General features: G+C 39.4%; 1 protein-coding gene across 1 annotated transcript; it reads left to right on the top strand.

Annotated features, from left to right (window-relative positions):
- Window positions 1–6,842: 6,842 nt before the first annotated feature.
- On the top strand, window positions 6,843–11,998 carry LOC124163913. Its single transcript, XM_046541021.1, has 2 exons — window positions 6,843–9,741; window positions 11,401–11,998. The coding sequence occupies exons 1-2, from the start codon at window positions 7,914–7,916 to the stop codon at window positions 11,553–11,555; spliced, it is 1,983 nt and encodes a 660-aa protein (XP_046396977.1). The 5' UTR covers window positions 6,843–7,913; the 3' UTR covers window positions 11,556–11,998.
- The last annotated feature ends 586 nt before the right edge of the window (window positions 11,999–12,584 follow it).

Genomic DNA, 12,584 nt, shown 5'->3' with positions numbered 1-12,584 from the left:
GGTTGTGTGTTTTGTCCAGCCAATTTCAATACGCGGCGGGCGATAACGTATCTAGCGGCCCGCATGAGGTTCCTCTATTGTGATACAGTGGCAGAGGGCTTATCTACGCCACTTTGGACGGACGGGTTGATGCAGCGAAGCGACCTCTTCAATGCGTCCGCGCCGGGGTCAGACTAATTCTCCGCCGATCGAGCCAAACAGCGAGCCGAGAGGTCTTGCACACGGAAAATGTCAGCATCGACACCTCATGGGTTTAGTGCGGTAGATTGCTGACTCAAGTTGTTGAGGCGGATTAGAACTCGGGTTTCCGGTGATATGGGGACGCTGCGTGCCTGATAGACGTTGGCAGCACTCAAACATCAAGTGTTCTGATCCGAGCGAGGATTCTTGATGGAGATATTGCAAACAAATACAGAGATAAATGTAGGACTGGCGAAAGAATTCTAAGTTCCATGTTTTTTTTCTTTCATGATCTAGTTTATTAGGTTCTAATTTGACTGCATTTATGAAATTTACAGTTGCATTAAAATATTTCAAATATTGTTATCAAGAAATCTTAATATTTTGAAATAATGTAAGTGATTAAATTTTCTAGTTTTTATTTGGCATCACTAATTTATTCAATTAAGTAACTTTCTGTTTCAAACGGGAAATATGGGCATGTATTTTTAGAATACATTCAAGTTATAAAACAAATTTAGTGTATTATTACCGGGTGTGGCGTATTATTAATCTGATCCATTCATCCACCAGCAAAGCCAAGTCCTAGCTACGCCATTGCTATGATTTAAAAGTCGTGGAACGGATTTTTTAAGTCAGGCTCGATTTATGTTATTGAAAATATTATAACTGAAACGATTTGTAGTCATCTTATAATTTAAACAACATTATTGTTGGCAAAAACCTATATTGAAAACTTTACTGCTTCGTTATATTTTCAAATATTTCAACTATTCATCGCAATGACAAAAGAATTCATAGCATTGGAAGACGAATATTGTTTCTTGCAAACTTAAGTTCACCATTTTACGAACCAGACCCCTTAATTTTCTAATGTCCTCGTCTATCTTACCTTCCCCAAGTAAATACTTCTAATAAATCTTGGCCCTCTGCGGGGGACTTCTTCAATTTTTCTTCCATCACCCTTTTCGCGTAATTAATACGTCTTGATGACACGGCGTAACACCCTAACATCCATTGTGCTACATACGGAGCTTTTTTCTGTATGGGAGCCAGCCTTGGAGGTTAACGGAAACTGCCAAGAGGGGGGTTATTCGAAATGTGGTGTTATAGAAGAATGATGAAGATAAATTGGAACAATTGTGTAATTAATTTGGAAGTGATAATATTGAAAGAAAAAAAAGAAGTAATATAATAATCCTATGAAAAAGGCAGGCTAACTTAGTGGATCACATTGCTAAGCATGATGGCCTCACGGAGGCAATCGTCGAAAGAAAGGCTATTAAGGATGGAAAACAGAAGAAATATGTCACCACACAAAGCCAGGCCGATAGGAGAGTGGAATGGATTGCTGCATCAAACCAATCTGACGAATGTTGACTTATAATTATGATTCGCGTATTGCTTTGCCTCGAATATTTCTCCATAATTTGTGACAAAATCGTCCGAAATTGTCGGCTTCCCTTGCTCCCCACGATCTCGAAGGGTAATTGTAAGTCGGTGTCCCAAACGGCGCCTCACAAAGGGGTCCCCACACATAGACCCGGTCCCGACCGTCGCCGCAGGGGACAGGCGACCAAGATGGATATGCAGCTCAAAGGCAAAGCGTGCTTGGGAGCGCCGCCGCACCGCGTCGCCACATGGAGTCGAGCCAAGGATTTCCCCCCTGTGTAGGATGAGGGGAGACACCGCTGACGTCGTTTGATGGAGACGCCGCAGACCCTCTGAGTGGCGCCACGGTCGACTAATCCCCGACGCCCGCCGCAGCTTTCTGCGCTCTCTGGCGAGGATTCCCTCAACTACACACACCGCCTCGCCTGGAACAATCTTGACAACAATTTACCGCCCGCGCCACCAAGGTGTTTTGACGTGTCTACACTTCACAAAAGGGAATTTCATGCCATTATCTTCCCAGGAGCGTATCCTAGTATAAATTTCGGTGTGAGGGAAAGAACATACGGTGAGCTTAGGTAATGCGCGATGCATAATGAGGTGTTATATATTTTAGGGTAAAAAGGCCATTCCATAAGTCTCAGTGATTCCATTGAAAATCATGATGAGGGGAAAAGAGGAAGAAGCCCATTGAGGGAAGAGATTGAGTAATTCGGGTAGACAAGGCAGAAGGACCTCAGGGAATTGATAATAGATTGATAGGGTGAAAAAGGAGGAAATACTCAGAAGAAAAATGGGAAAAAGTACAGTATGGAATAGCACGTACCTAAGAAGAACAAGGTGTATTGGCTCCGTCATTTTGATGTTTCCAGGAACGTATTTCAGCTATACATTTTTAAGAAACTGAAGCAAATGGAAGACTAACTACAGGGTGTCACCGCAGGCTAAGGTATTTTCTAAGAGAACTCAAAATTTTAAAGATATGCAATTAACTTTGGCCATTAAAGAGCCTCCAATAAAATTCACTTCTGTTTGCTTAAAATGGACATTTCGCTTATAATTGACACCAGCGATAAGGGGATGAAAATGAGATTGAAAAAAGACTTTTGGCAACTAATCATGATGTACAGAGCCTTCACCCTAGGAAAGACAGAATTGTGACAGAAAATTTGGGCAATTTCTTTTTTAATTCACATTTTGAAATCACTATTGATTTCTTTTGAATAATTCAGCGTCTATTGAATTCTCACCGTCCATGAAGACCGTTACGCTGGTAAAGGTAAAAGTATGCTAGGATTATTTATTGGGAAATAATTTTGGTTCTTATCCCGATCGACAGAAATGGCATCTTTGACAACCTTAGTATGATTTTTAATATACTTGTGCCTCAGATTTTGTGCGAATTTTTTGTTATAATAAAAATTAAATATATAAAATCACTGGAGCTAGCGTTCAAATATTGGCGAAAGTGTGCATGCAGGCATGTCTAAAAAGTAATTTTAAACTTTGAAAAAAGTACGAACTCAATTCTTTTAAAAGTTAAATAGTTTCAGGGTCTGAAAAAGAATTTTTTGTCATTCGATTCCTAATAAACACGAAAAAAGTTTTTTTTTCGAAACTTTGGCACTTTGTTTAACATACTTAACCCATATATAGAATGCTCCGTATAAATTCTTTTACAATTGCCCTGACTTAACAGCTAACAGGGAAAAAATTCTCTGTTTTTTTGAAATATGTTACTTAAAACCGATTTAAAAATTGGCATTTTTGTCTACTTTGCAGATGCAGTTGCCTGTTATATATTGTGAAGTTTAGACTGCGGAATGTGCAATTCATGTAAGGACAGCAGTCACGCGGACGTTTAGCGAAAAGAGACCATTGAGATCTACAGGGAGAACAAGATATTTAATGGAGATGCTGGGTATGTACTCATCCAATCGTGGAGTACCATCCTACGGAAAATTAGGGACGCAAGGTGGTACTCCTTAGTAAATTGTAAACCCGAGGAAAATCAGTTCATCTAGTGCCATATTTGCTTGTTCATTATAATTTCCACACTGAAATGAGAAAGCTTCTAACATTACAGAAATCTTTCTCATTTCAATATGGATATTCAGAATTTCCACTAAGTAAAGCCTGACGCTATTTTACATGCAATATAATTTTATGATTGTAAAGTTAATTTTTCAATGACATATTTTTATTTATGTGAAGTCCATTAATCAACAAAAACGGCTATAATTAGTTAATGTGAAAACAAGGGGCATAAAGTGATTGCACCACCACGCGGATAGTAATGGGAGCTTGCGAGAAATGGGCCTGATAGAGAGTTGAAACACTGCACACGAAATGCGTATTCCGAGAGGCCTCACTTGTCAAAAGAAAAGGCCCCGAGATCGATAGTCCCCATTTTCGCCACTGCCGGCGCGCCGTCCGCTGGAAACAGGCGTCACTCTCGGAGCACGGAAAAGTAGGTTGTGCGGGTGGTAGGAGAAGAGGGGAAGGGTGTGGGGAGTTACGTAGGGGAGGGGGGAGCAAGGCATGAGGGGTTGGAATTTGGCGGTCAAGAGGGGCACTCTAAAAAAAGAAGGAGACGGTACATTCAATTCGCGTGAAGACATTTTCGACTTTCTGTCCGACCCAACGACCGACTCCAGCTCTACCTGGTGGCCGTGGCGGATTTATGCAAGGGCGCACGCCAAGAGGCAAATTAATAAAAAGTTCGACCAATCAGATTCTTAAAACCAGAAGGGGCGGATTTAAGGGGGGTATCACAGGGGTCATAATCTCCCCCAAAAAATTTTTATCAAATTTTTTATATTTTTTTAAATTATTAGGTTATTTATCGTTATTTTTAGTTTGATAGTTTTCGTTTCCTTGTGAAGGAGAACAAGGAGTGTATATGCAAATGTATGGCTGCAAGTCCCAAAAGTTAGAGAATTTGAGTTGCATATATTAGAGAGCGTAGCACTCTTGAATGCAAAAATGCAACTCTCTCCCGGGGCCATACTCCCCCGACCCATATCGTGAACCCCTCTCAAATTTGATGCGATATCCGCCACTGAATACCAGCTTTAACTGATCGTGATATTCAGGGTTATCATGCTGGAAATGTTGCATCATTGCTAATAAGCAATTAATAATTTTTAACATCATTGGTGGGGTCCTATAATATCCTAGTTAAATAATTATAATTAGGCTTAGCATTTGTAAAAAAGCTAACTTGCACTTTGCAATGTTTAAGCTTTCATCGCTAACTATTTCTACTGCTTCGATTCTCTCTTAGGAAAAATAATGTTTCCCAAAGTAACATAGCAACAAACCCAAAACAAACTTTATGCAAATCCTAGCAACGTGTGATTCAGGGAGGAACGCTTTCGAGAATTTCAAATTTGGTCGCTGCTACCATCCTCAGAAAAGCACATATTATTCGGAGTTGTGCAGCAGTTTGCGTAGTACAAGACAAAGGTGTGGTAAATACGGTGCGGTCGGATATCTAATTCAGGAAAAATGGGCAAAGAGCTCCCAAAAAGACCTTTTCATGCCAATTTTCAACGACTGATACCTGAAAACTAATATTTATAGAAGCTCTGGACGGGAAAATAAAATGAATGATTTTTTTTTCTTAAGCCAATAATAAATAATATAATAATTTAAAAAATATACTTTGAATATTCTAAAAAAAGTTTTAGCCGATTAGGGAAATCAAATCTGCAATATCGATGCCCGGCGGCATCTGTTAACAATTCTGTAAATTCACTCATTGTAAAAGTGGCTAAAATGAGACACATTAGTGGCCATGGTTGTGAACCTCTACGCCCTTTCAATATGCTCATCATCCAATGGTTAATACCGACATTAATACAGGCTAATAAAATGTTACTTGCAAATTATTTTGACTTAGAGTCAATCGACTCCCGCATTCTATTATTCACATTACTGCAGAAAATAACTTATTCGATTCATTATAATTCAGTTTGTCGGGTTTCCAAAGATTTATAAATTGCCAACTCTATGCAATCATCAATGGAAAGGGCAATTTTCCTGACTTCTAATTATCAATTTCGTTGAAGTAAATATGAGGCATTAATGACATCTACCTTAGCATTTTTTTCCATTCGAAACATTAGATACCAATGAATACGGCAAACCAACTGTTTTCTCTTCGTGTAAACAGCTACGTTTAGGAGGCTTGTTAAAGAACATTTTGGATATTTTAATTCGAATATGTAGTGATGTGTCATAAAAACAGTAATAAAGAAACTTAAGAGTTTCACAAACCGTAATTGTAGTTCAAAAGTAATATCACCCAGCATCTCCGTTTACCATCCTATTTCGCATTGAGTGAAAATAAAAATTGAGAAAGAAATTCTCTCATTTTCACAAAATATTATTTTTCACTGTTTCACAGAATGATATTGCGACGGGAAGTCATAAGCACCGGGTCTTTAGGTATTGCAGAAAAATGCTAATTAAAACTGGGAACGGTGAGAAGCAAAGAAAGGAAACTTGCGCAACTTATGAAGCAATATAACCAGAGAACGAAGCCTTATCTCTTTAGGTAAATGTGTCACAAAATATGCTGCTAAAGGTATTCCATATTTTAGCTTTCAATGGCTAAACAAAATCACCGTCGGCCACAGAATGCTAATAATCCTGCGAATGAAAATTAAGAGGTAAAGTCGTATTTGAAACACTGAAAAAAATTGCATTCCTAATTGAAATAGCTCCCCATCGTGTATTATTGTTTCAAAGGAATATTTAAGATTGTAATTGGTAAAGCGAAAACATAATCGTGAATGAGAATAACAAAGCATATTTATGATGGAATAATAGGTAGAGACACCCAGAGATATGAAGAAACTCTGCAACACAAGAATATTTAACATCATTAAAGCTAGTTCATTTTAAATGGACTATCATGAAATTTATACTCACATGAAACGGCTCAAAAAATAGATAATAACACCATGAGATATTCAACGAATATTTTAATCGCAGAAGCTTTCACGGGTTTTGAACTTCAGACTCATAGGATAGAATTTGAGTGCTCTTCTGCCGATTAAGCTTCCACACACCCTTTATATAAATATTATAGCAGTAAAATTTACAGGCATGGTTATTTAATTTCATGACTCATTCAGCATCAATTTTCCGTCATCATCATAAGGCAAGAATTCTACGGTAGATTTGACGCAGCTCTCCATTCCGCTCTCCTATCCGCTAGCCTTTTCACAGCGACGTATTTCTTCTCTTTTACAACCTGTTTGAAGTCTGTGTAATCTAGTTTGAGTTCCCGCCAGTTCAATTCGTTTTTCCATTGTTAACAGAGTAAGTCAAATTTTGTGTGAAGTCAAATTTTGTAACTGCCCCCACGTGTTCCGGCACGAGGGTAGGTAGTCAGCCTTTGGTCGCCAGGTAGAATGGTCGATCGGGAGAGTTCTCCTTTTTTTGTAATATAATACAATTTCAATCATCATAAACCGCCTGGTCCTTCGGTTATTTATTTATCATTTATCTTTGTACCCATCGCGTACATATTTTTTGGTCCTTCGGGCCGGATGTCAACGGATTTCATCGGATACGTCGGATCATATCGGAACTCATCGGATCGCGACGGATGGTGCTGAATTACATAGGATATCATCTTTTCGGGACCTATCTTTCCGGACTCAGTATCGTTGATCTCAGCATCGCCAAATTGAAAATCATCGCATTGCAGAGGTCGTACGTATCATCACCGGTTTTACCTTCTCGGGACATATCTTTCCGGTTATATCGCTGCCGGATTAATCTTTACCAGATTATTGGTCCCGTTTATTCGTTAACGGAGTTGTTAGCGAATCTTGGCGGTCAATGTTTCATATAATTATCGTTTATCGGAGAAAAATCGTATCGGCGGACTAATGGAACTCATCGACGAAAAAGAAGTCCCGCTGGTCATCCCTATCTACCGTGAGGCTCATGACGGAGGCACGAGGGACAGCTCTTCAAAGCAGCTCGGAGAAGAGGAAATCGGAGGGGGAAGGAGTGCTTCGTGCCGTCGTCCTTGCAACGGCTGATTCATCCCCACTCGTACTATCATCGGACGTCTACGAAGGCATCGTACATCGACAACAGAGGGCGTCTTTGGGGCTAGCAGTCATCAGAAAATCAGTAAGATTGTTTCAATTTATCTATATAACGCCCAAGTTACTTAGCAAGTTTCATCTAAATTGAAAATCTTATCTAGCTAATGTGGCTTAACCTAAGTAAATGATATCAAAGTGTTATATTGTGAACGCAATTTTGTCGAACTCAAGCAGAACTATCTAATCTGATTGACTGAGTGACATATCAAAATGGAAGGCTTTTACGAAAAGCAAAAGACTTATCTAAGGAAAATTAATAATTCCTTCATAAACTTTAAAAAAGAAGGTGCTACAAAAATGAATCGCGGATCTTGTAAGGTTCGAATGGAGTGCATTGACAATTATTGGCAAAAAATTAATGATGCTCATGAACAATTACTTGAAAGTGAATATTTAGATTTACAGAATGATTATTTTTGCTCTCATTTCCTAGATAATGCTGAGGAAGTGTACTTGCAACGAAAGGGTGAGTTTGAGGAATTTCTGATAAACCTTGTATCAGCATCAAGTAAAAGTGAACGGAATGGTGAGAATAAAACTTCCCATAGTGAGGGTGATCACCTTGTTAGATTACCTGTCCCGGAGTTACCTAAATTCTCAGGTGATTTCCGAAATTGGGAAACTTTTCGAGATCTCCTGAAGTCTATGATAATAGATCGCAAAGATATTTCGCAGGTTGCTAAATTGCAATACCTGTTAAGCTGTCTTTCTGGTGAAGCTGCTGACCTGGTACGTACTATTCCTATCACAGAAGAAAATTTCACTCTTGCGTGGCAATCTTTGCAAAATTATTACGAGAATAATAGACGCATAACTAGTGCTCACCTTGCTGCGCTGTTTGATCTTAAATCGATGCAAAACGAGTCAGTATCTGAATTACGCCGCATTTATGCCGGCACAGTGAACCCCTTGCTCTCACTTGAAGCGTTGCGACGTCCAGTATGTCATTGGGATGATTTAATTGTATTTATAACTGAAAGGAGATTAGACCCACAAACGCGACGTGATTGGGAAATTAAATTAGAGAATTCAACTGCACCTCCTACGTATGAGATGCTTAAAAATTTCCTCAAAACAAAAATAATGAGTTTGGACAGTCTGGAAAGTTGTGGTAACAAACAATCTTCGGGATCTCCCAAGGGCATGCAACAGCGACGTCAATTTCATGAAAAGAGTGGATCATACAAATCAAAGAGTTTTCATATGGGCGGATCAACCGTAATGAAAAATCCCTTGTGTGCTTTGTGTGGCCGCAGCCATTGGTTGGCGTATTGTGAAACATTTCGTGATAAATCAGTAGAGCAACGGAAGGAATTTGTCCTTTCTAAGAATCTTTGTTTCAATTGTTTTGGACAACATGTTTTGAGAAATTGCATATCAAAAAAGAGCTGTCAGGTTTGCCATAAAAAGCATCATACATTTTTACATGAGCCTTCAACTAATTCTGAATCTTCGAAAAACTGTGTGAAGAACCAATCAACAAGCTCTTTTCCTGTTTTTACTGAAGAATCTATCGAACGTAAACTAACTAATGTGATCGATAGCAAGCCTGAGACAGTACTTCTTTCCACTGCGTGGGTAAAAGTGCAAGGACCTCATGGAAATGTTGTGTTAGCTAGAGCATTACTTGACCAATGCGCTCAGTCTAGTTTCATCACGGAATCACTTTGTCAAAGACTTAGACTTGATAAAAAATCAGCTTCGGTGGTTGTCAGTGGACTTGGTAACAGTCATCATATGAAATGCAAAGGCTCTGTTAGTGTTATAATTAAGCCAAGATTCATGTCTACTTTTAGCTGTCACACTGAAGCTCTGGTGGTACCCAAGGTAACGTTGTACAAACCGAGTCTTCTAACCAGGGATAACTGGCCTCATCTGAAGGAGTTGGAGCTTGCTGATCCCAAATACTACCAGGCTGGACAAATCGATCTACTCCTTGGAGCCGCGGTGCACGCCCGAGTCGTGGAGGGTAGAGTCGTCAAAGGGGAAGCAAACCATCCGATTGCCATGGCCACAGCCCTAGGGTGGATCTTATCTGGTGAGACAAATGCGGTCCTACCGCACACTTCAGCTGTATTTACGATTCAACAAGATGATCATGAGATTCACACCGCATTGGCTAAGCAAAAAGATGTCATTAAATTGTGCATGGTGGGCGGTTTTTCCCTTCGCAAATGGCATTCAAATAGTTCTACTCTACTTCAGTGGTTGCCACAAGAGCTATTAGCCAATGAACCGGAATCACTCTTTGCGAATGAATCAATATTTGCAGTTTTGGGACTTAATTGGCAACCCAGTGAAGACTGTTTTAACTTCAATGCTAAAATTGATCAAAAGGTAGAGCAATGGACTAAACGATTAGTGTTATCCAAGGTAGCTTAACTATTTGATCCATTAGGCTGGATTGCGCCAGTGATAATATGGCCAAAAACAGTTTTTAATAGAAGAACTAATGAACAATCGAAAATTCCTATTGTTTTATCAACAAATAATGCAACAATTAAAGCTAGTGGCTTTAATATCTTTCAAAAGTACACTAATCTAAAAACTACAGTGCATGTCATGGCTTATGTGATACGTTTTCTACAAGCAAAAAAACTAGTGCATCCAATTTTCAGTGCATCATGGTTTAATGTTGAATTAATGAATGCTGATGTAATTTTGAATCCAAGTGAAGTTATCAGAGCTCGTTTATTGTTAGTGTACATAGCACAACGGCAATCATTTTCTAAAGAAATTTCGATCTTGGAGAAAAATGAAATTATTCCTAAGAACAGTGTGCTTATCAGGTTAACGCCATTTATTGATCAAAAGTTATTAAAAGTGGGAGGAAGATTAAAGCATTCATTACTTTCTGAGGATGAGAAACATCCGTTGATCATACCCAGTGATCATCCACTCACACGCTTAATCATCGAAGACTGCCATAAGCGTACACTGCATGGTGGGGTACAGCTAACTCTTACAACACTACGCACACAGTACTGGGTATTGAAAGGACGGCAGAAAATCAAAGAGATAATCCATAAATGTGTTGTGTGCCAACGTTACAGAAAAAGTACTTCATATCAAATCATGGGTAATTTGCCACAATACAGAACAATGCCTAACAGACCTTTCTCAAAATCTGGTGTTGATTATGCTGGACCTGTGAGCATTAAGACCTCACCAGGAAAGTGTAGAAGTTCATACAAAGGTTTCATATGTGTTTTTGTATGTCTGAGCACTCGTGCTGTGCATTTGGAAGCAGTTTCTAATTACACTTCTGAAGCATTTATTGCAGCGTTCCGACGATTTGTTGGGAGACGAGGTCATTGCTCCTTGTTATTAAGTGACAAGGGAACTAATTTTGTGGGTGCTGACAGAGAATTAAAAGAACTGTTCCAGAGATCTTCCAACTTCACCCGCACCTTCGCTGAGGCCTTAGCATCTAATGGAACGGAGTGGCGTTTCAATCCCCCCACAGCCCCACATTTTGGTGGGATCTGGGAAGCGGCAGTCAAGTCAACAAAGCATCATCTAAGACGGGTTATCGGGGAAACAAAGTTGACTTTCGAGGAACTGTCAACTCTATTGTGTCAAGTGGAAGCATGTTTGAATTCCCGCCCGCTTGTTCCCTTATCAGATGATCCTAATGATATCCAAGCGTTGACTCCTGCTCATTTTTTAATTCAATCTTCATCTTATCTAATTCCAGAGCCAGCATTAATTGAGGAAAATATTCCAACTTTAAAGAGATGGCAAATGGTACAGCAAATGCTTCAGCATTATTGGCGACGCTGGTCGAGGGAGTACTTGCAATCTCTACAGCAACGACAGAAATGGGCAACATCAAGGCTGGGGATCTCGTGATTGCCTGCAACGACAACACTCCACCAGCGCGTTGGCAACTAGCCAGAGTAATAAAAGTTCACCCGGGTGATGATGGATATGTCCGAGTTGTGACAATTCAAACTGCAAATTCAGTGCTTAAAAGACCAGTGAATAATCTAATAATTTTAAAATGAATATTGTAATCTGAGTTTAAAATCTATGTTCATTTAAATATTTTTGTTGTTGTTATGTAATGGTTCTCTTCTGCGAAGAGAAGGTGGGCGGAATGTTTGAAGTCTGTGTAATCTAGTTTGAGTTCCCGCCAGTTCAATTCGTTTTTCCATTGTTAACAGAGTAAGTCAAATTTTGTGTGAAGTCAAATTTTGTAACTGCCCCCACGTGTTCCGGCACGAGGGTAGGTAGTCAGCCTTTGGTCGCCAGGTAGAATGGTCGATCGGGAGAGTTCTCCTTTTTTTGTAATATAATACAATTTCAATCATCATAAACCGCCTGGTCCTTCGGTTATTTATTTATCATTTATCTTTGTACCCATCGCGTACACAACCTTTAAAATATGTCTAATGAAACTCATTTGGGGCCGTCCCTTTCCTGTTTTTCCTTCCACTAGGCGATTGTTTTCATCATCCCATCATGCTTGACCTTTGGGCAACCAAATTTTCTCGTATTATATAGGTTTTTTTAAATGAATTCTCTTTTCTCCGCCTCTCCATGACACTTTGTCATTACTTACTCGGTCAACCCATTTTATCTTCATCACTCCTCGGAAGTAGGTACCACATTTAAAATGCTTCAGCTCTTGACTTCTCTCCCTGTCCTGTCAACGTCCAGCCTCGCTCTTATTGAGAAACATACTCCATATGTAGCATCTGATGAATTTTTTCCTGACTTCTATGCAAATTTCATTATGAAACCCAAACAGACACTAAGAAAATGCGCTGGCGGCAGAAAAGACATGTTCCTCAGTAGCAATGCAGCTGTAGCATATGACTCAATCATCGCAATGGAGCCCTTTCTGCTCTTTTCCTCAAGCCTATCAATGGAATGTAA

Source organism: Ischnura elegans, chromosome 8 (assembly GCF_921293095.1).
Source record: "Ischnura elegans chromosome 8, ioIscEleg1.1, whole genome shotgun sequence".
In the NCBI taxonomy this organism is placed as follows: domain Eukaryota; kingdom Metazoa; phylum Arthropoda; class Insecta; order Odonata; family Coenagrionidae; genus Ischnura; species Ischnura elegans.
This window is presented reverse-complemented; position numbering and strand designations above follow the sequence as displayed.

Bases quoted from the DNA above. Each gene is read 5' to 3' on its own strand.
- LOC124163913 (XM_046541021.1), top strand. From the start codon at position 7,914: ATGGAAGGCTTTTACGAAAAGCAAAAGACTTATCTAAGGAAAATTAAT. The intron at 9,742-11,400 runs GTGAGACAAATG...ATCTAATTCCAG, and splicing joins CCTAGGGTGGATCTTATCTG to AGCCAGCATTAATTGAGGAA.